At 38.9% G+C, this 19,919-nt stretch overlaps 2 protein-coding genes across 12 annotated transcripts in view; one reads left to right on the top strand and one right to left on the bottom strand.

Moving 5' to 3' along the window:
* Nucleotides 1-19,919, bottom strand: part of LOC121593624 (CUGBP Elav-like family member 4) — a 330,070-nt gene that overhangs the window by 302,783 nt on the left and 7,368 nt on the right. The gene's annotated exons all lie outside the window — the stretch shown is intronic.
* On the top strand, nucleotides 3,306-8,195 carry LOC121593625. 4 transcript variants are annotated; one of them, XM_041916181.1, is made up of 6 exons: nucleotides 3,545-3,728; nucleotides 3,794-3,970; nucleotides 4,067-4,348; nucleotides 4,414-4,670; nucleotides 4,830-4,953; nucleotides 7,822-8,195. In XM_041916181.1, exons 1-6 carry the CDS (start codon nucleotides 3,662-3,664, stop codon nucleotides 7,836-7,838), a joined length of 924 nt encoding a protein of 307 aa, XP_041772115.1. In that variant the 5' UTR covers nucleotides 3,545-3,661; the 3' UTR covers nucleotides 7,839-8,195. The 4 variants fall into 4 exon arrangements, with proteins under 4 accessions (XP_041772112.1, XP_041772115.1, XP_041772113.1 ...); XM_041916179.1 differs by having other exon boundaries at nucleotides 7,819-8,195; XM_041916178.1 differs by lacking the exons at nucleotides 3,545-3,728; nucleotides 7,822-8,195 and adding an exon at nucleotides 3,306-3,434 and having other exon boundaries at nucleotides 4,830-5,418.

Raw genomic sequence — 19,919 nt, 5'->3', positions numbered from 1 at the left:
GGAAGTCAGCCTGGGGGCGCATGAAGGCAATGGCAAACCGCGGAAACGCAAGATGCCAGTCGCAAAGGAACACGAAGTATTAAAAAGTTATATGCCGCACATTTCGGTGGCCCCAGTTCTGCCGCCGCCTACTGCTAATATCAATTTCAAATATTACTTCATGCTTTCATACGTACATCGCGGTGCACCGGAGCGTACTTGTGCGGCGAGGGAATGTGAACGACCGTGCCAAAGCCCAGCCGCTGGTCAGTTCTGTCCGAACTGGTTTGCTCTTGCTACTTGGGGTCGGGTTTTCATTTTACCAACGAGACGAACGGGCTTGATACGACGACCACTACACCACGCTACCACGCCTGGGAAATTCGTCCATACCGAGCAGCTGGCACAACCTGTTCACTTACCAATACATAGGCACACGCTTTAATACGCCGTGGTGGAAAATGTGAAATCAATCTTGCTGTTTGATTGTGTGGGTATCGCCGAGAAACTACCAGCTCGCAAGGAGGTCGATCAACTGTTTCATACTAAAACCCATGGGTTGAGAGATAGAATGATACTGAACCGTTTGCGGAAACGGCAGAATTCGTTTCCTCCCATCCGAGCACTATTGCTGTATAGTACGCTGTGTAAACAGAGTAAGAGTGTAAAAGATTCGACCACTGAATCGAACCATTTTGCAATAGCCTCACCGAGAGCTGGCGGACTATGGTTCCGCCATTCAATTCAATACCAATAAACCGAAGCAGTAGAATGCTATACTAGCTACATTTATCGTAAAAACAAAACAAAAAACATGGCGAATTTGGAATGGTGTATTTTTAATGTTCAGCAGGATTGTTCATGAACGTGTATAACATTTACAGTGAACTTATATGTTCTTACCAACACCAAAATATCACATAAAGATAGAACTGGCAAGTAGGTGTAATTATGGCCGGTCTCGTGATACAGTCGTCAACTCGTACGACAACATGCCCAACATGGGTTCAAGCCTCGAATGAACCGTGATCATATACGTACGACTGACTATACTGCTATGGAAAGCCAAACCCCTTTTTGTGGTGCAGGCAGGTCTCGCGGCTCAACGATTATTGTGCCAAAGAAGAAGAATGCAAGTAGGTTGGCATCAAATCTTAATCAAAAGGCTGATTTGACATTTGAGATGAGAATAGTTTCACTGATTTTTTTTATCATTTTTAGTAAGCTATATGGCATAGCTAAAAACTAATGGTTATCTTTGACTAATTCGGTTCAGCAAATAGTTGTACTAATTTAAGTTTTTCAGATAATCAATTAGATTGATTAAATAATAAACATAAAATTAAATTACTTAGATCCGTCAAATGTAAGCTGGAGCCAGATAAAAAATGGCTAAAGAATCATTTAACACAATTGTTTACTTTTTTCCATCCTGCAGATTTTCTTTATTTTTTTAAATAAAAAATAAACATACCCTTTCAATGATGGCTTAACCCCAAATAATCATCAAATTGATTAAGTTTATGGATTTTTTCAAAATATTAAATTGTGGGTCAAATACATTCAAATACTATACATAAACACTATCTTCTTATGAATAAAAAATGCATGTTTGTATTTCCGTCTGTTTTGTATGCATCATGCAATACCTACAAGGTTGATACGAATCAAATTTGTCAAATAGGTAGTTTATAGTTCAGAGTATTATTTTTTTAATTACTTTTACCCCTACAACCTTAACTTCCATGTTCATTTTTTTATAGCTTACTCAAGAAATAATGTTATTATTCATTTTTTTTAAATCTCGGTTCTAAATGAAGCAATCGACCGATTTTCTAAATTGATCAAAAAAGATGTGTTGTGGTGCCACAACACAAAATCCTTCCGGATTTTAGGCCTACTGGTGTCATTTAAGGTACTATTAAGAGCCTGAAAATGTTGTGAAATGTTTTATGAATTAATATAATCCTTTGATTACAACTAATTGAATTTTAAAATGTTCGCTAAAAATTTCGTAGATATTTAAATCACCCATTACATTTTCACAACATTAGCGAATATGTGGGACAACTACAATCAAACGTTGGCGTTGAAGCATTAAATTGTAAAAGTAAATGATTTTTTCATTGTACATGACAGATTCTAGAGACTTTTATTGACCAAGTTCCTGATATTCAAGACTGTCTATCCTGCTATAAGGATAATTTCACCAAGTAACTCATAGTCAAGCCTATAAGCAGCAACATACGGATACATACGGTTGTTATAATAGAATTGAAAACAAAACTAGGTTATTTTTTTATACTTTAACATGTTGGGAGTTTTTATTGTTTTATTTCAATTTATTTATAAAACAAAAAATGTACCATCCTGTTAGAAACCTAGTTCGCTTTTTCAACGTTCAGTTTAGTTTTTTTTATTATTCATGTGGGACGGCTTTGTCACATTGTTTTCGTTTTATAATGACAAAAAAACTGTTGTGTAAATAACATTTGGATGATGTGGTCCACAAAAAATTTAACGTTACTATTTGTTACACATGGGAGAGTAAGTTACCCTTTTGGGCAAAATTCTAACAAAACTGTATTTGCTAAACAAATGGTATTCATCAGCGGATGGTTTAATGAATAACCGTGTCGATACCAGAACCGCTGCAATTAGCTATGAAGTTTCACGATATATCACCACAATTACATTTATTTATTTTTTACAAAAGCAACAATGTTATTTTTTAGTATGAGCTACACAAAAAAGGGGAAATTGCAAGTATAAAGTTGTTGTTATTTTTTCAGCAGTTATTTTTGTTACATACTTTTTTACCGAATCGCGTTTAAAATAAACCTTTTACAATAGACCACGTCCCTGGCAACCTATTCCGAGTGCAGCAACTGCACTCGTTCTACCTTTTTTCCCCGTTAATGGCGCACTCTTTGTACGTTAAGTAGCGCCCAGTATCGTTTGAAGATCGTATATGCAGTAGCAACATCTGCGTTAAACAGCCCAACATGTAGCAGTAAAGGTGCGAGCACAACAAAAAACATTCCCGAGCAATTAAAGTGATGATTATTTGCTGAGACACTTGCGCTCCGACCAGTAGATGGCTTTGTTGACGCTAAAATGTGACACAAGCACCACCAGACGGCTGCTACATAGATGGTAAACGGGTGTGATTTCATCGTGCAACTTCTAGCGGCTGACAGCATTTCAGTGGTGTTGTGTTTTATATATGCAAGCAAACACAGACACACATACAGGCGCATAGACCAAGACAACAAAGCAATGCTTGGCTGCGTAACTGCCTGCTTGCCTGGATTGCTAGCAATCGGCGTGTAAACAGTCACTTGTTGGGACTTGCCCAGAACGCTAGAACACCCCACACAGCGCGGTCACGAGTGAGATGTTCTTACCCATCGTTGTGATAACGTTATCTGCGCTTTTGCACGGTGCTACCGCCAGTGAGTAAGAAAATAGGGAACACACGTAATGCTGCTACGACTGTGGTCGCGGAACCGTAAGGTGACTGTTCGTTAGCAGCACGCATTCAGTACCACGGCCTAAGGTTTGGTCTAATTTATTTTAATCTAGCCACAAGCTGGATTATTCAGTAGGGTAAAATTATTAATCAATTCAAACACCGGGAGTTCTAGTCCCTGGGTAGGGCTTTGTTAACAAGCGTGCTTACATGCGCCCGGAGAACATACAGTTGTCAACATCAGGAATTGACATTCGCCGACTAATTGGGCATTCCCGTAACGATTTGCGCGTTGTGTGCAGTGTGCTGTACGATGATAGTGATTTGGTTGGCAATTTGCAGGATGTCGCGTGTACTTGAACGGGAATCTCACTCAACCCCATCCGCCGCTGTTTATAAAGCAATCCGGCAACAACCAGCAGTATGACCTTTTGCAGCCTACGGGACCGTTTTTCGAATGGCGTCAGGCGGATTCAATTATATTTGCATGTTCACCAGCTAAAAACGTCGTCAATAACAGTAAGTTTTCTAATAGTTCCGGTTTTGCTAGTAAAAACATATCATCAAAGTCAATAATAATATTTTTATTTCTTTTCAATGGGTATATCGTAACAGCTCACAACGGAATAACAACTTTTTCATGCTTCGAAGGACAAGACTTAACTCTAAACGACAATTTAAATCGAATCGCTTTTAATGAAATCAGTTGCAGCTCAGCCGTTTCGGGAGCAATAAAACCTTCAAATGTGTCCTGTGGCAATAAAGCAGGTCGACTGTACAACATAGGCTTCGAAGTGGAAGGCATAGATTTCATCAACTACTTTCAAGTGTGCTACGATTTAACGAAATCGTCCGCTATCTACAGTCAACATCAAATTCTGGGGAAAATTATTAGCCGTGAGTGTTAATAGAAGCATTATAACAGGGAGCTCATTTCATTGTGATTCATTTTCTTAACTCAGAAGCTCAAATCAACAACAACCGACCATCGTTCAAACTGGGAGGATTAAAATCGACCGTGCGCTTAGCTTCCGTTTACACTCAAAGACATCAGCTGGAGCACTTTTCCACAATTCTTGGCTCGGCGGAGCATGCCAGCAAGTTTATTAATTCAACCTCGTATCTGGCCAAGGGTCATCTGACGCCAGATGGTGACGCAGTGCTTGATAGTTGGGCTGGAGCTACTTACTTCTTTATAAATGCTGTTCCGGAATGGCAGGTAGGTGGATGTCTTGTTGAACTCAGCGAATAAACGAAACTGTCGTCGCTCGCTTGACCTTGGCTTTAATCGACATGTTTGACAACATGTTCTACTGCCTCCATTTCATTTGCTAAGAGTGCTACTGTTTTATACTCTTCTTATTTGGGTTTGGTACAGGTTGTAAACGGTGGCAACTGGTTGCGTGTAGAGAATGCAGTTCGTAAAGTGGCTACACAGTTGAATGATACCGTAGACGTATACAGCGGTGTGTACGACGTCCTCCAGCTGCCGAATAAGAAAGGTAATCTGGTTTCGTTGAGTTTGGGCGATGACGGTTTTGTACCAGTTCCAAAATGGCTATGGAAGGTAGTAGTTCATCGGCCCAGCAATAAGGGTATTGTCCTCATCACACTAAACAATCCATTTGCCACCAGCGGAGAAACTTTATGCGAAGATATATGCTCACAATATGGCTGGAATCAGAAAGAATTTCATGACTTACGGAAAGGGTTCACGTACTGTTGCAGTGTATCCGAAGCTCAGAAATCAATCACTCTAATTTCCAAGTCAATAAAATGTAGCGGTATTCTTGCTTTGAGATAGCGATAGTGGCAATGAATATCAATATCAATGACACCATTTCAGAAAAGCTACTCTTTTGATAATGCATCGAACATGTCAAACAATTATATTTAAAGTTAGAATAAAAATGTAATAAAATAGCCTTCGTTTAAAATCTGTAAACAAACAACGATGTTTTTTTTCTATTTTTGTGCATCAATCATAACAAATCGAAAGCTATAATAAGCTCAGTTTTAGTAGATTATTTTATACCTTCGATGATTAGTTCATAATTTTCAAAGCTTGAGGTATTCTTTACACACATTTTGATTAAAGCTTTTAACATATGTTAACGATGTATATGCTTTTGTTGAAACTTATTAACATCAAACTACTATTAACGATAAAGGAGACAAACTATTTGATGTTTTGCTGAAACTACCATAATTTAAGAATGAAAAAGATGATGTGTATGATTAATATGAAATCAATATTGTTAATTATATAAATCATAATTCATTAACATAGTTTGAGCTTGTATGCTACTTCATCATTTGGCTACACCTACACTGACTAGTCCATTACACATCAATCTACATCTCATTGTACTTGTCTTTCTCTAAACTACAACACATCAAAGACACGATACGCTAACGGATGTTAAGGATCGGCCCACGAATCTCTCCAGAGATCAAATCAAACAGAGCCCACAGCAAGGATCGTAAAACGGGTACCTACTCATAATATAACTTCAATACTGAAATTTCAAAATCAGACAACAGACACAAAATTTACATTCAAATTAGCTGCGGTCCCAACTGAGTTGGGATAAAGTTTACGCAAGCAAAAATAAAATATGCGTCAAGGTTTGTGTTTTTATTTCCATCCAATTTTTTCTCTCTTCTGGCTGCGTTGAGTTTCACTTTTTTATTCTTTTTAGTTTTTGTGGTTGCCTCACAGCCATAGGCTTTGCATTTTGCTGTCCTGCCCAGCTGTTTCTAGCTTTTATCGTACTGACGTAGACGGTTTCTATCTTCAGTTACTGCAGCAGGCAGTTTCATTCGATTTGATAAGGAACTCTAGAGTTTTGGAAAGCTTTTTTGACAGAACCCATGAGCTGGTTAGTAAGTAGTAAACGGCTAAACAGCAAAACGAAATGGAGCCCTTTACACTTGGTTTCGTTTATAATTTTTATGATAATATTCTACCAGTACTTGCTACAGGCGTTTAAATAACCGCAAAAGACAAAGCTCTTGTTGAGCTTTTTGTGTTATATCATTTGATTTTATGTAAGGAAATATTCCATCTTTCTGACACATATATCATTTAAAAAGGGGTTAATTATTGGAGGATTTTGTTTAAAGATATCGATATGGTTATCAATTGTAAATTGATAGCAATCCAAAACTCATGTCTTCCTTCCTATAGTTTTCACTTGCAAGCTTAGACACGACGATGAAAATTGATAGGTAATCTCTTTGTAACATTGTTATCATACACCGTGTTGTATCTTAAAACCTACATAAGCTAGAAAAAAGCTATAACTTCATTTTTTTATTGGGCTGAAGGATGAAACTCTATACCTTTATAATTCAAATTACGGACAGCTTCAACCTCCCGACATTCACTAGATTTTTAATGAATTTCTTCATAACCATTCGCGGTTCATGCTCCTTTTTAATTTTACTTGACTACCATGATGTACTAAAATCGATTAAAATGTGTCTGACATCTAGCCACGAATACTCTTACGCAACGGTAAATAAATATTTTCTCTTGGTCGGTCAATTCATCACCGGAGACATTCTTAGCAGTTTTGCTTCTAACCAACCATAGTGTAATTTCAGCTTCTATTAATCTGGTTCAGATGGATTGAATTACATCCAAATTGATTCTAGAAAAAGTTATCAATGTGATAACAACAGTGCTCTAACCTATTGTGCTCAGAATTTCATTTAACACTTATTAAATTCGGCCAATAATTCAAAGCAAGATTTTTATTTTTGATTCCGGACATCTGAAGTATCTTCTTCTTCTTCTTTTGGCTCAACAACCGTTGCCGGTCAAGGCCTGCCTGTACCACACTACTTGTGGGTTTGGCTTTCAGTGACTTATTGATCCCCCCATAGCAGGATAGTCAGTCCTACGTATGGCGGCACGGTCGATTTGGGGCTTGAACCCATGACGGGCATGTTGTTAAGTCGTACGAGTTGACGACTGTACTACGACACCGGCTGAGACCGGCAGCTGAAGTATATTGTTTTTAATTACATAAACATATAGGTCCGTCATTTCAAGCAATATGGTACGAATATGATTCAAAATAGTAGTTATTAATCTTTTTATTCAGTAGAATCCTCAAAATACAACATACGATTTAATGTAATTATGATACTAGTATTTAAATGAATAAACACAATAGTATCAGAATTACAAAATAACAAATGTTATAATACTTTAGCGGATTAACGTTTGACGTTTGATATCAACACGTAATGTACTACCAACCCAGATTATATAATCATATTTCACGGACACGTTATACATGCTGCCTTTCAGATGAACAATTCACTCAAACGAAAACATCATAACTATCTTCCACCAGCAGCTTCAAGCTGGCCATAAGGAAAACTTGCACCGGAATCCTGACTCATGACGAAGACAGCATTTCCGGCGTTCAACAGAGGAATGGTTTTTCGATTCAGCATGATAGGAAACTAGCTGTCCGCTTTCAGCCTGCCGCGAATAGCGATCGGATTGCTGTGCTTGGGACTAAACAACCGCCTCCATCAGCACTACCGAGTGCTTTGGAAAGAATCGCTGCGCAAGATGAGGGGGATCGGGGAGCACTCGGCGGATGAAATAAATCACGATAAGAAAAGAAAGAGCCAAAGAATGAATAGAGTACGCTGGGAAAAGCGAAAAAAACAACAACAACAACACAGGAATAAACGATGAACAGAGTGCTGGAGAAAATTTATATTCCTACATTTATATTATCTCGCCCCAGTTGGGGAGCATAATGACTCCACCGGGCGATGACGATGACAATGACAGTGACGATGATGAAAACGAATGCCAGTCAAGCCAGCATGCCGAGTCTGTCAGTCGGAAACTGAGTCGACCAATGAGGAAGACTAGCAGCAAAAAAGGACATCAGACAAGGACAACGAACCCTCGTCGTCCGGCTGGAGTTTCTTCGCAAGGGAAATTGTGACTTTCGTCACATAATACTTACTTGCATTATGTAAAGTGAATAATGTTGATCTAACATCAGGCCATGATCAATGCAAAGCCCGCTCGTTTGCGTGGTTACTAAGGAAACATAGATGTCGTTAGTAGTTCTCTACCACCGTCAATGCCGCCATTCATTGCGATAACAATCCAAGGAAGATTGAAAATTATATTTGCTCTGAAAGTTGATGTTTATGGAACGATGTTTCAGTATAAGTTTGAGAATACATGACATTCTATTGCAAATATCTCGAGCTCTTCATCAAAATGATCGATACAAATTTGAATTATCAAAACTACCATTGCGGCGTAATTGAACTTAGACTTCAAATTAATAAATCTTGCCCTTTGATTGGAAACCTTTCCTCACAAAGATTTACGACCGTAAGTGATAGCTTTGCTATTCAAACGTGGAAATCAATTTTTGCACGCGTATCCCCTACTGATTTGAAACCAAATCGTAAACCCGTTATCATCGCATTATGCTTAATTGCTTTTTACGGAGCATTTGTTTTTTTTTCTTCGATTCAAACCATGCATGAATTCAAAACGCTTCTCAAATTGGCTTCGCTTTCCTTCGTACGCGTAATTGTTTCTGGCCTTCGCATGGCGATGGATTCGTTTTATCGAGAGTCCAAGAGTAAATCTGGCCAAAGCGTGCCCAACCACAAATTTATAGCACGTAGTAGCGATAAATAACTCACTGTTTTCTCGCTCGTTCACTTATACTAACATGATCGCTTGGTCCCCTTTTTAGAACCACTTTAAACCGAATCCAACTAACCCTCTTACCCTCGAGGCTCAGAAGCATCATATCTCACGTCCTTAGCTTATGTCTGTTTGGTGGAACGAATTATTTGAGACGAAGAGCACGATATCGATTTTTAACAATTTATTTGTACCTTTGACATAGATATCCACAATGAGAGTAATACATTCAACCTAACGATGCCCATAACTGAAACTATCACATACCCAAGCAACTTTACGTGTGTATCTTTAAGAAAAATGCTTGAGATATGCATGGCATAGAATCAATTTTAAGTAAATGAATCACCTAAACTGGCTTTGCGTTTGTAGCTTAAAAATGGATATGGACGAAGCGAAATTTATTTTATACTGTGTTATCGTTTAAACCATTCTCATTAAAAAAATAATGAATTTTATTCAAAAACTCAGCATTCATTCAATAGTAAATTAATGAGTATTCTTACGGATGTACGTATTATAACTCTTCTCTCGGCGAATGCTGATCAAAAACATTCACGGTAAAATCCCTTTCGCATCAAATTTAATAAAAGCTTAAAGCAACACTTTGGCATATAACTATCCTCTTTCCCCAGGGTTGATAAAGCTTCTGTATGATACGTGTAGTATCGCCGATAAAAACTGCCACCCAGTATGATGTGTGTTCTACAAAGCAAAGCCTTACATCCCGGTCAATGTGGCCCATAGTGGGGTTCCTTTGTTGTCAACTTGTCTTTGTCAGCTTCCCTTAGCTCTGTGCTATAACATATTGAAGGTACCGTGTAACAAATAGCCCGATCCAGCGGCGACTGTGCGGGCGTGGGAAATGTGATACGCTTATCGCCTTGTATTTCCTGCTAGGATCTGATAATTTTTCTATAATCTAAAAACCGGGACGTAAAATATGCATAGCGACGAAGCTCTCAGCCCTCCACCTAGTCTCCCGCATCGATCTGCCACCTGGATTTTTTTAATATATTTTTTGCCCACAGTTTGTTCTTTTTCCGTCCGGTGAGCTGCTCCGTCGCCTGTTTTTCGCCTCCTCTTTCAACCCACCAATCTACCACTTACTTGGACATGGCGCGTTCATTTGCACGGCTCGCTTTCTCGTTGTGCTACCATGGTTGGTTTATGGTTGCACACCTCGTCAAGGGGATCAATTTCCAAAAACGTTGTGCACGGGCACGAAATGGTACGGCACGAAAACCATCGACAAACGAGACGAGCGCGCATCAACCTTTCACCGCCATTTGAAACCACCGGTTCCGCCTCCAGTTGATTATGTTCGTTTTGCTCCTTCGTCTGCCATTCGCTATAGTTTTATTTTTGCTTCTGTTAGTTTCTCCGATCACAACGGGACTCAAAAGCCACGGGGTACGCTATTTATCTCAAAAGTTGTGAATATATGTGTTTGTACGTGCGTGTTTGTGTGTTGGGGTTTTTTCGTTACCTTTAGTGCTGCCAGGTTCTCCCGAAGCACACAGCAAGGTGTCGTTTGGCCCAGTTAACCGTGCTTACATTGCTGTCTTGTCGGTTGATAAAAGATCAGCCGAATAAGGACCACTTTTGCGATTGAAATCGCTTCGGTTAACGTCCAAAAGGGAGGTTCGGGCCGTGATGGAGCACCGCGGTGACGGGTTTGGCATGAATGTATTCAACGGGCCGTCGGGGCTGCTTCCGATCCGGCATGGGCTACGATAGATGACGTAAGATCTTGGTAGAAATTAAATTTTCATGCCTCACTTACACGGCGGGAATGACTTTTCAGTGCGAACCGACAACAACCGCCATCATCATTTTGCCACTGGCTCAACGATCCGGTTGCGTCCGGTCTCAAGGGGTATGGGTTTGAGTTCTTGTAGAGGTTCTCTCTCTCTCTCTACCTCTCTCTGTCTCTCTCTCTCTCTCTCTCTCTCTCTCTCTCTCTCGCAAAACTCTAGTTTCTAAGGGATTGAAACACCTCACCTGCATTGTAGCTGCGCAGCAGGACTTCACCGAAACCGTAATCATGCTTTTTCCTACACCAGCGCAACCAGCGACAACGACGACGATGATGATGATGATGTGTGGATGTGTTGAGCTTCGAAACTACAACTAGCTGAGTAGCAGAGAGAGGACAAATTCATTTTCTTCATCCAATGCCCTTCGACTTGCTTGAATCACACACTGCCGGTCTTTACTGCAAGTCGCAGCTCATCAACCGACTAAAGGCTCAACCCGGGTGTCCTGGTAACGACAGCAGCTACGAATGAACCGGTTACACCCCGAGGACAGCCACGGCTCGGCACACTCTCCCAAAAGCACGCGCTGGTACCCCGTGGGTTTACTCTCGTTGCTAGAATCCTTTCAGCCAATGTACAGTCCTGCTGGTATGCCTTTCCTGTGGCAAGGTGTGATGAAGAATTTGATAAATATAAGCTGACTGCGCTATTGATATCGATCACTTGCAGCGGATGGAGGCCAAGCTACGAGTTAATTAATCCTGCCTAAAACTCATAATGAAAATTCCACATAACATAACTGTCAGCGGATGAAATTTTCTGGATTGTGACATTTTCGTGTTTTTTACCACGTTCTTTATATCATGCCACTCTAGTTAAAAAAATTACTAGCGGAGTGCTGTCAATTTTATCTAAAATGTTATCTACATTTGATGAGTGTAATTTTACAAAAAATGGTTCTTAAATCTTTTACCTTTTCAACACACATAAAGTTTATTCATTTGGTATATGAAAGAGGAAAATGTTCATCATTGCTAGGCCAAACTATCCTTTAATATTGAGCATAACCTATAGACCTGATTCCCTCTCTGAAACAGAAATCCTATTTCAATATGAGAATGAGGCTTCATTACAAAGCCATCCCAACGCTATTTTGAAGATGCTGATGCCAATCATTGGCAAGATGATATGTCTTAATCATCTTCATCTTTTCCTTCTGAACTATTCTTCGACGTGGAACGTACGTCTTACACACGTGGCTGTTAGATGTTACATAATAAAGAAGCTTCATTCCTTCGAAGAGCCCAACCAGTGGTAAACAAAGATTTACTTATGAATATCAATATTTGTTTGCTAGTCCATCCTTGGTACGGGAGGGATGGCGTCCAGGAAAAGATCTTCATCAACGTTGAGCTGATATTAATTATAAATTTGACAGCCCTATCTTCCAGCCGTAGTCTTGGTTGCAAGTTTCGTTTAAGTATTCATGGCTTGATTAATCCTTGTGTTGGTCAGGTTGTTCGTCCTATTTTAAGCGCTTAATATATGGTCGTAAAGTCGTCCTTTATTGGTCATAAAGAATTGATTGAATCAATGGTTTCTACGGCAATGCTACAACCAGACAAGGATTCAATAACTTATAGTAAACTAATACATTGGATTGACACACCGAATCTAATGAGATAAGAATTTGAAATCCGATTACCATGTTAGACACAACATCTAGCTGGATTATACTGTTCAAATGTAAAGACCAGTGATTTCAAACCAATATTTTAATAAATATGCAATGCTCCTTAACTCAAATTTTATGACCAGTTATTTCAAGCCAATATGCTAATAAATATGCAATGTACCCTAACTTACACAATAAATAATGCTTTAAAAAAAGTCAAAAATCACTATCACATGATACACTTTACTTTACTTTGCACCGATTCCTCTATTGAAAAATCCATCCAAAATACTCAGCTAACCAGTAAGTATCGATTGAGGTACTCCATTAACAAAACCATCAATAAGCCACACCCAGCGATTGGTATCAAACAGCTTCATTTTCGATTTCGACAAACCGACCACTTATAGCGACCGTGGGCCGTCGTAACGTGCTGCTGGCGAAACTTATATCCCGCCGAAAGCGCTTACCTAGCGAAAACCTCTCAATTAGCACCTTTTCTTTGCCAGCCAGCCATTGCCGGTCGATAACAAATTTAAGGCCTCTAATCAGTTTGAGCGAACAAATCGATCGGAAATCTCGATAACGAGTTAACCTACTTCGCGCAATCATCCATCCGTTCCATGGCGGCTCAACCGTTCCCAGAAGGCAAAGAGAAGGCCGGAAGAAGACGCACGACACTGCATCGGTTCGTGATTGGTGAGCAATCCCATCTCATTGGCACCCGCCCGGGAGTGAAAGGATTGCCGGCGACATTTATCGAGAATACTCAATCAAGATAGGCGAAATGAATCGCTAATGAAACGCTAATGCACTTTGACGACCGATCCGTCCGTCGGTCGGTCTGGAGGTTGTCCCTTGCCAGGAGTTTACCTAGGGCGGAAGCTGGCAAACGGCATGCTTGTATAAATTGTGTAATTTATTGTTATTACAAACCGTTGCCGGGAGCTCATTTCAACGGGAGTGCTCTAAAACAAACCAATTAGTCCCACACTTACAAACAGCAGTGCCAGTCCTGGGTGGGAATGATCCAAAAGACGGCAGAGTGAATGTGTGGGTGGAAAATTGATTTTATTTCCTTCTACGGTTCGATTCAGCTTACAAAGTGGCAAACACAGTAGCATCGACCGACACTCTCTTTTTTCCACCGCTTGGATGACTCATTGGTTTCTTACCTTTTATCGATTTTCCGTTCTGAATTTTGAATTGTTATTCAGCTAGGCTTTCACTGAGGCTAACATTACTAGCATTTTTTCTGAGAGTTGCATAATTAGAAGTTTTCTTTTGGTTTTCAGCAAAACAGATGTATTTTGACTGCGTTTTAAAATAATCCGATATGATGTAGGTATCATTCCTAACAAATCAACTTTCAAACTAAAATAATTCTAAAAATCTTAGATACACATATTATAAGGATAAAGGATATGTTAAACTGTTTGAAAATTTAATTTATAATGTTTCCTTTTCGTTCTTTTCGTTTCGTTCCTTCGTCGGATTGCGCTTCATAAACATCAAGCCAATCACGTTGTCGCACACCTCAAGTATAAAAATAAGTACATTGAGTACAATGCATATTAATTACAGTGAACCCTCTCTTATTTGAGAGGCGATGGGACTGTCGAATAAGAGGGGTTTTCAAATTAGAGAGGTTGAAAGTGAATGAAAGGTCCATACAAACAAGAAAGAGACAGAACATTTAGTATGCAGCCTTAACTGTTGCTATAGGAAACTGTGCATACGATTTCCAATTTGAGCATACATCATTCAATAACCATGGCAACACCATACACAAATAAGAGGGACACAGATTTCAGAGGTTTTCCAAATTAGAGGAACAAAAATGTACTGGAAATCAAGGGACTGTGCAAAATGTTCAAATAAGAGAGGTTTTTCAAATTGAAGAGGTGTCAATTAAGAGAGGGTTCACTGTAATGCTTATATGATTCTTTTATTTAGCGTAACGTCCTACGCGGACATGCCGGCCTATACAGGCGGCTTTCGAAACTTAATTCATTACCACGTAGCCGAATAGTCAATCCTTGCTACGGGGGGCGGTCCATTCTGGGCTTGAACCAGTGACGGGTATGTTGTTAAGTCGTTCGAGTTGACGACTGTACCACGGGACCGCACTTTATATGATTATGGTATGTGACTAAAGTGCGGATATGAAACGATGTGATACATGTTTATTAAATAGGTGTTTAATGAAAAATGAGAAAATAATAACACGAAAAACTGAAGGCGAAGCTGTTGGAAGGCATTTTACTCTTTTACTTCGAATCCTTTTTTTACGTCGTGCAATTTTTCAAATCGTTAGGGGACCATTGTATGGTTGAAATGGAGGTTTGAAAGCCGATAAAGAAATCGTTCAAACGCTCAGCAAGAACGTTCTAAATAGCTGTAGGATGTTTCAACCAGCACTGCAACGCTGTGAGATAATAGTTTGGGAACTAAAAAAATAATATTCTTCGTAGAATGTTATTCCTTTAATAAGTATTTTCATCCAAATACTGTAATATTAGTATCTACCTAAACATTTTTTTTCTATAATTGTTTTGTGTGACGCAATAAAGTTATATGCTGCTACAGATAAAAAAAAACAATGAAAATGCACGGCTAATGTCCACGTTCATAGAGAAAACGTCTTGGACTTCCAAGTAAAGTGTCCAAGTAAGTAGTCCAAGTGTTCAAGTAAGATACAGGATACAAATTCTTTCTCTCGGGCCTCTCGCATTCCCTGCAATTTGGTAAGAATGACTTGAATATATGTTTAATACGATTACAGTGTTCGTGCTACAGTTAATTGAGTTGTTCCTGTTTTTTGGCAGCTTACTTACGAAGGGGAAGGCAACATGGTTTTTCATCATGGTTTTTCAACACGTTCAAAGGAAATTTAATTTTAAATATCTTCATCAAAGATTTATTTCCTTTACAACGAATCATACATTCAAATTGCTGGTTTATAGGAAACGGATTTTGTTTATCAGCTTTGCAAAAATACGCTCAAAGTACCATTACCAAAATCAAATTCAGAGCACCATTTTAATCTGCACCCATCGATGCATCGATGCATAACAATCAAAAACTTTGAAGCAATGTTCGGTATGTATATACTGTTATAATATAATAATATATTTTTTTCTTTGTTGATCGATATCATTGAATAATCCGTAGCCTTTCAAGTGGCCTTTCGTATTTTTGTAATGGTAATGTAACAAATGGTCAATCATAAACAATGATATCCTAGATGTTTTGATTAACAGAATTTTTATTTTTTTCCATGACGATTATTACCATTACCATGTAACTTATTACATACATTTAAAATAAAATATAAAAATTTGTTCAAGAAAATTGGCGTATTTTAACCTTGTGATGTATTAATTAAGCCTAACCTGGCGTAGTGGAAAGTGAATCAAATGTCATCAAAACATACCAAAAAAGTAAAAATAAAATTGAACATATCATATCATGAACCTGTACCATTAATTTCTAAAACTGGGGCCCTTCACGATTCTAGTTAGTTTTTTTTGTATGGAGTTTGACAGTTGGAGGCTGAAATCATGTAAACACTCCATACAAAACCACACATAAAACTAGCCTGCAATTTTCAGTCTAGATTATTCTAGCATCAAAGCTAGAATTAGATTCGAGTACCTGCTCGAAAACAAGGTGTTGTTTACATTTACCCCAAGGTGCATTAAAGAGATCACGTGGTGAAATCTGGAATCAAAGTGTATGTAGTCCAGGTGGTCTAATAGCATTTTTTTATAACCAAATTTGAATATCACTTTTTGAGAGAACGAGTGAAAACTTTTGCTCCAACGAGCTTTCTGGAGGCTTGACGATTACTCAAAACACGCTTAAAATCTTCATTCAGAAACAGAAGCGATAAAAATCAGCCTTCTAAATTAATACACTTTGGGATAAGCCCACCTGTATATTATACCCACATAGATAGCTGCTCGAAAACTGCTATACAATGTAAACAGCTGACAGGCTGAAATTTCAACCTGCGAACTTCAAACGGAAAAGGCCCCACTCATATACAATTGATTCGAGCTTTGTTGTATTGTAATTCTTTTCTCAAAGGTTTTGATTTGGTTCCGTAGCTTTTGATGTTTTGGATTGGCAACTTAATACCAATTGGGGAAATAAATAACAAACATCTGTCACAAAGTGGATGGTGTATGAACGAAAAAAGGGTATTAAATGCCTAAATAAGGAAAAAAAGAATTGAAAAGTTTTTTGTTAACGAGTTTTTATAGCAAACACTAAAGTTCTACCTTGAAGCAAATACAATGTAAGTAATATAAAAAATTAACTGACTCATGTTGTAAATTAAAAACATGTCCAGGTTAATATAAGACACAAGAAAATGTGAAAAATAAATAAATTTTCCACGTATAACATGAACACGGTACGCGATTTCGCTAAGCCAACAAAACGATACGATTACAAAGTTTCCCTGAGCAATTGTATAAAATTGTAAGGTCTGAATAGATTCACGACACTCTCGATCATTGAATACAACACAAGACAAAACCTAATAAAATTGCAAACGAAGAAGAGCACACCTTAAGGATGAGTCTGGTAAGCCCTTGCAGTCATGATTTCAAACCAAAATACTAGGTCTCAGGGCTTTTAACAACCGATGGCCTACGTACAGTCGTCTGCGCATGCAAGAGTGTTGCTTCGTTGAGGCTTTCGTTGAGCTTTACGTGTCAACCGGTCCACAAGCGACCGTAACCACCAGACCTGTACGACCCAATGTACAGTGGTACACCAACATTCGTCTTAATGATGGTGTCAATGTTTTGTTAAATTTATTCAGACAACGAAATTCGAAACACTAGCTGTTCCAAGCCGCCTGCTCCCAATGTTGCTAGTGAGGGCTTTAACCATCCCGGTACGCCTCAGCTACCATACCATAAAGGCGCAGGGGCGTTTATTTATTGACGTTTCATTTTCTTACGCAAATACTCGAGAAAAGCTTTTGCCCATGTCAGGCTCGGGCTGTGGCTGCTTTCAGTGTTGTACCTCAAGCCAATTTTACGCTCCACTCTGCTTGGCTGACGTTGTCGTACTTATGGAAATACATGATGTACAAACACTGCACAGGGGCTGGATGCCTCGAACCAATCAAGCAGTTTCATTTGGAACATTCGAGTGTTTCTTTGCTTTATTGTCTTTCCGAATTGAGCATGTTCCAAGATCCAGAAACGCACACAACATCACACACCGAGTTGGGGAAATGCAAAGGTGTGTACAAAAATAAATATTTTTCTTACGAATGATTTCAGGAAGCATACCCCGCAACGAATGGTTAGCAAATAGACACGCTTCAAGAAAGGTTCAATTTTTCACGAAATAATGCTATCCAGTAAATCTAAATCAAAATTTTACCAAATGTTATTTCATTTTACTTCACGTTGAAATTTTAATGTTATTTGATATACACGACAAAGGTTTTTGCCACATTTTTTTGGCTGATAAATTATGTGCCTGCAAGAGTTTCCGTTTCCTAAGATGCGTTCAAGACAACTATATTGCTGCTCACATGACCTTCAAGGGTATTCTGCAACCTTCTCGTAAAATATACGCTCGAAAACTCGTCTAAGGTAAGCTGGGTGTGGTGATACAATCAATATTCACTCATACCGCTCAAACAGCATGCCGACTCGTGGTACGGTTCCCGACAAGCGGAAACAACATTCTCACATATGTACACGATATTGATTGGAGCCAAATTTATGATGTAACATAATCATTTTTCTTCGCTTCCTATTCCTATCACATCAAGCGCTTCGCTTCGAGCCGTATTTCGGCATTGAAAGCAAATCTGTTCAAATTTCTTTCGATTGAAAACGGTGCCGAGCACAACCGAGGCAGTGCAGTATTGAAAGAAAGTGGAATTCACCAAAGCAATCCAACCGGCTGGGTTCGTTCGTACGTTCTGGGATCGTTTTATTTTCACTTAAATTTTACTCTGCTCCAATGAAAGCATCGACCCTATTTGGATGCTCGGTTATTTATTCTCCGCTGCTCGGCAAGTAATTTTTACATCTCCTCAAGATTGAAACTCCTCAGCAAGCAAACGAGGTTGCTTGAAGTGCCTAACCGTTGAGCAGTCGTATGAGCAGCGGGGTTCTTTTTATCAGCAACTGGACCAGCTTTAAAAGTGTTGAAAAGGGTTGTTGAGAGTCTGTCGTATGTAAAAAGGAAATATTGATTTTTTATAGCTCTTTCATCCGTTGTATTTTTTTTTTTTTTGCTGAACAGAAATTTCTTTTGAATCACAAAGTTTCAACGTTGCGGATTAAAACACCATCCGTTTTATGTTTTATATCATTATTTTAACGTTTAGAAACCATTTTAAATTAGAGTAAACTTATTTAAGATAAAATACCTAACGAATATGCGTTATTTTGCCCGTAATGCAAAAGAGCATTTGATTTTTTAGTCCTGTTGAACAATTTCATATATCTGGTACATGTTAATCAAAGCTACTTTATAATAATTTACATAAGCATAACGAACAAAAAAGTGCAGAATAATAGAATATTATTCTAAATGATATTTAAATTAAACATGTGACAAGAATTGTACAAATGCAATTGATCGAATATAAATCAGCTGTATATGAAGTTTTAGATCATTGGTTCTAAAAACGTTGGTCAAAAATATGGTTTTTAGTTTTAATGATGTTAAACTAAGTCAATGTTTAAAATTGTATACATTTGTATGCTGGAAACATCAACCATTACTGACCGTAGATCTTGCAGCGTGTGAGTAGTTCTGCATCCCATATCAAGCAAAGAGGCAAATATTCCATTTCGCTTCTTCCACAGCAACGAGGTACGTTAACAATGAATGAAGTCGCACGTGATTTTTGTTATTCCTACTAACGTGACTTTATAAGTTTATCACAACACACAAGTGACGGAACGCGAGCGCTCCGTTTGCCGAACGCTGCCAACACTAGCGAGCCATTTGCCCAACGATCCCAAGGCTTTCCGCAAGCAGGTGTAGAACCCTGTGGGACCGACTCCTTGCATCATCGACCAGTTGAGCCCGGCAACCCATTCGCCGTGCAACTGTTGCAACTGGCGGCCTGATCATAACATCGCTTGTTCATTGGCATGCAAACTATTGTCAGCTCGAACACCACGTACGTTCGGTTATGTATGAACACAGCACCACAGGGGCACCGGCAGGGCTGTGTCAGCTTTGCCCTATCTTCCAAGGCTTGCCGAAGCACCCTTGCACCCTTGCACCAAGTGCATCCTCGATAGTGGTGGCCGATACGGAACGTCTCGACAAACGCCT

The sequence above is a fragment of the Anopheles merus genome, chromosome 2L (genome assembly GCF_017562075.2).
Source record: "Anopheles merus strain MAF chromosome 2L, AmerM5.1, whole genome shotgun sequence".
Taxonomy (NCBI): domain Eukaryota; kingdom Metazoa; phylum Arthropoda; class Insecta; order Diptera; family Culicidae; genus Anopheles; species Anopheles merus.
The sequence above is the reverse complement of the archived record's forward strand: the minus strand, read 5'-3'. Positions and strand labels throughout refer to the sequence as shown.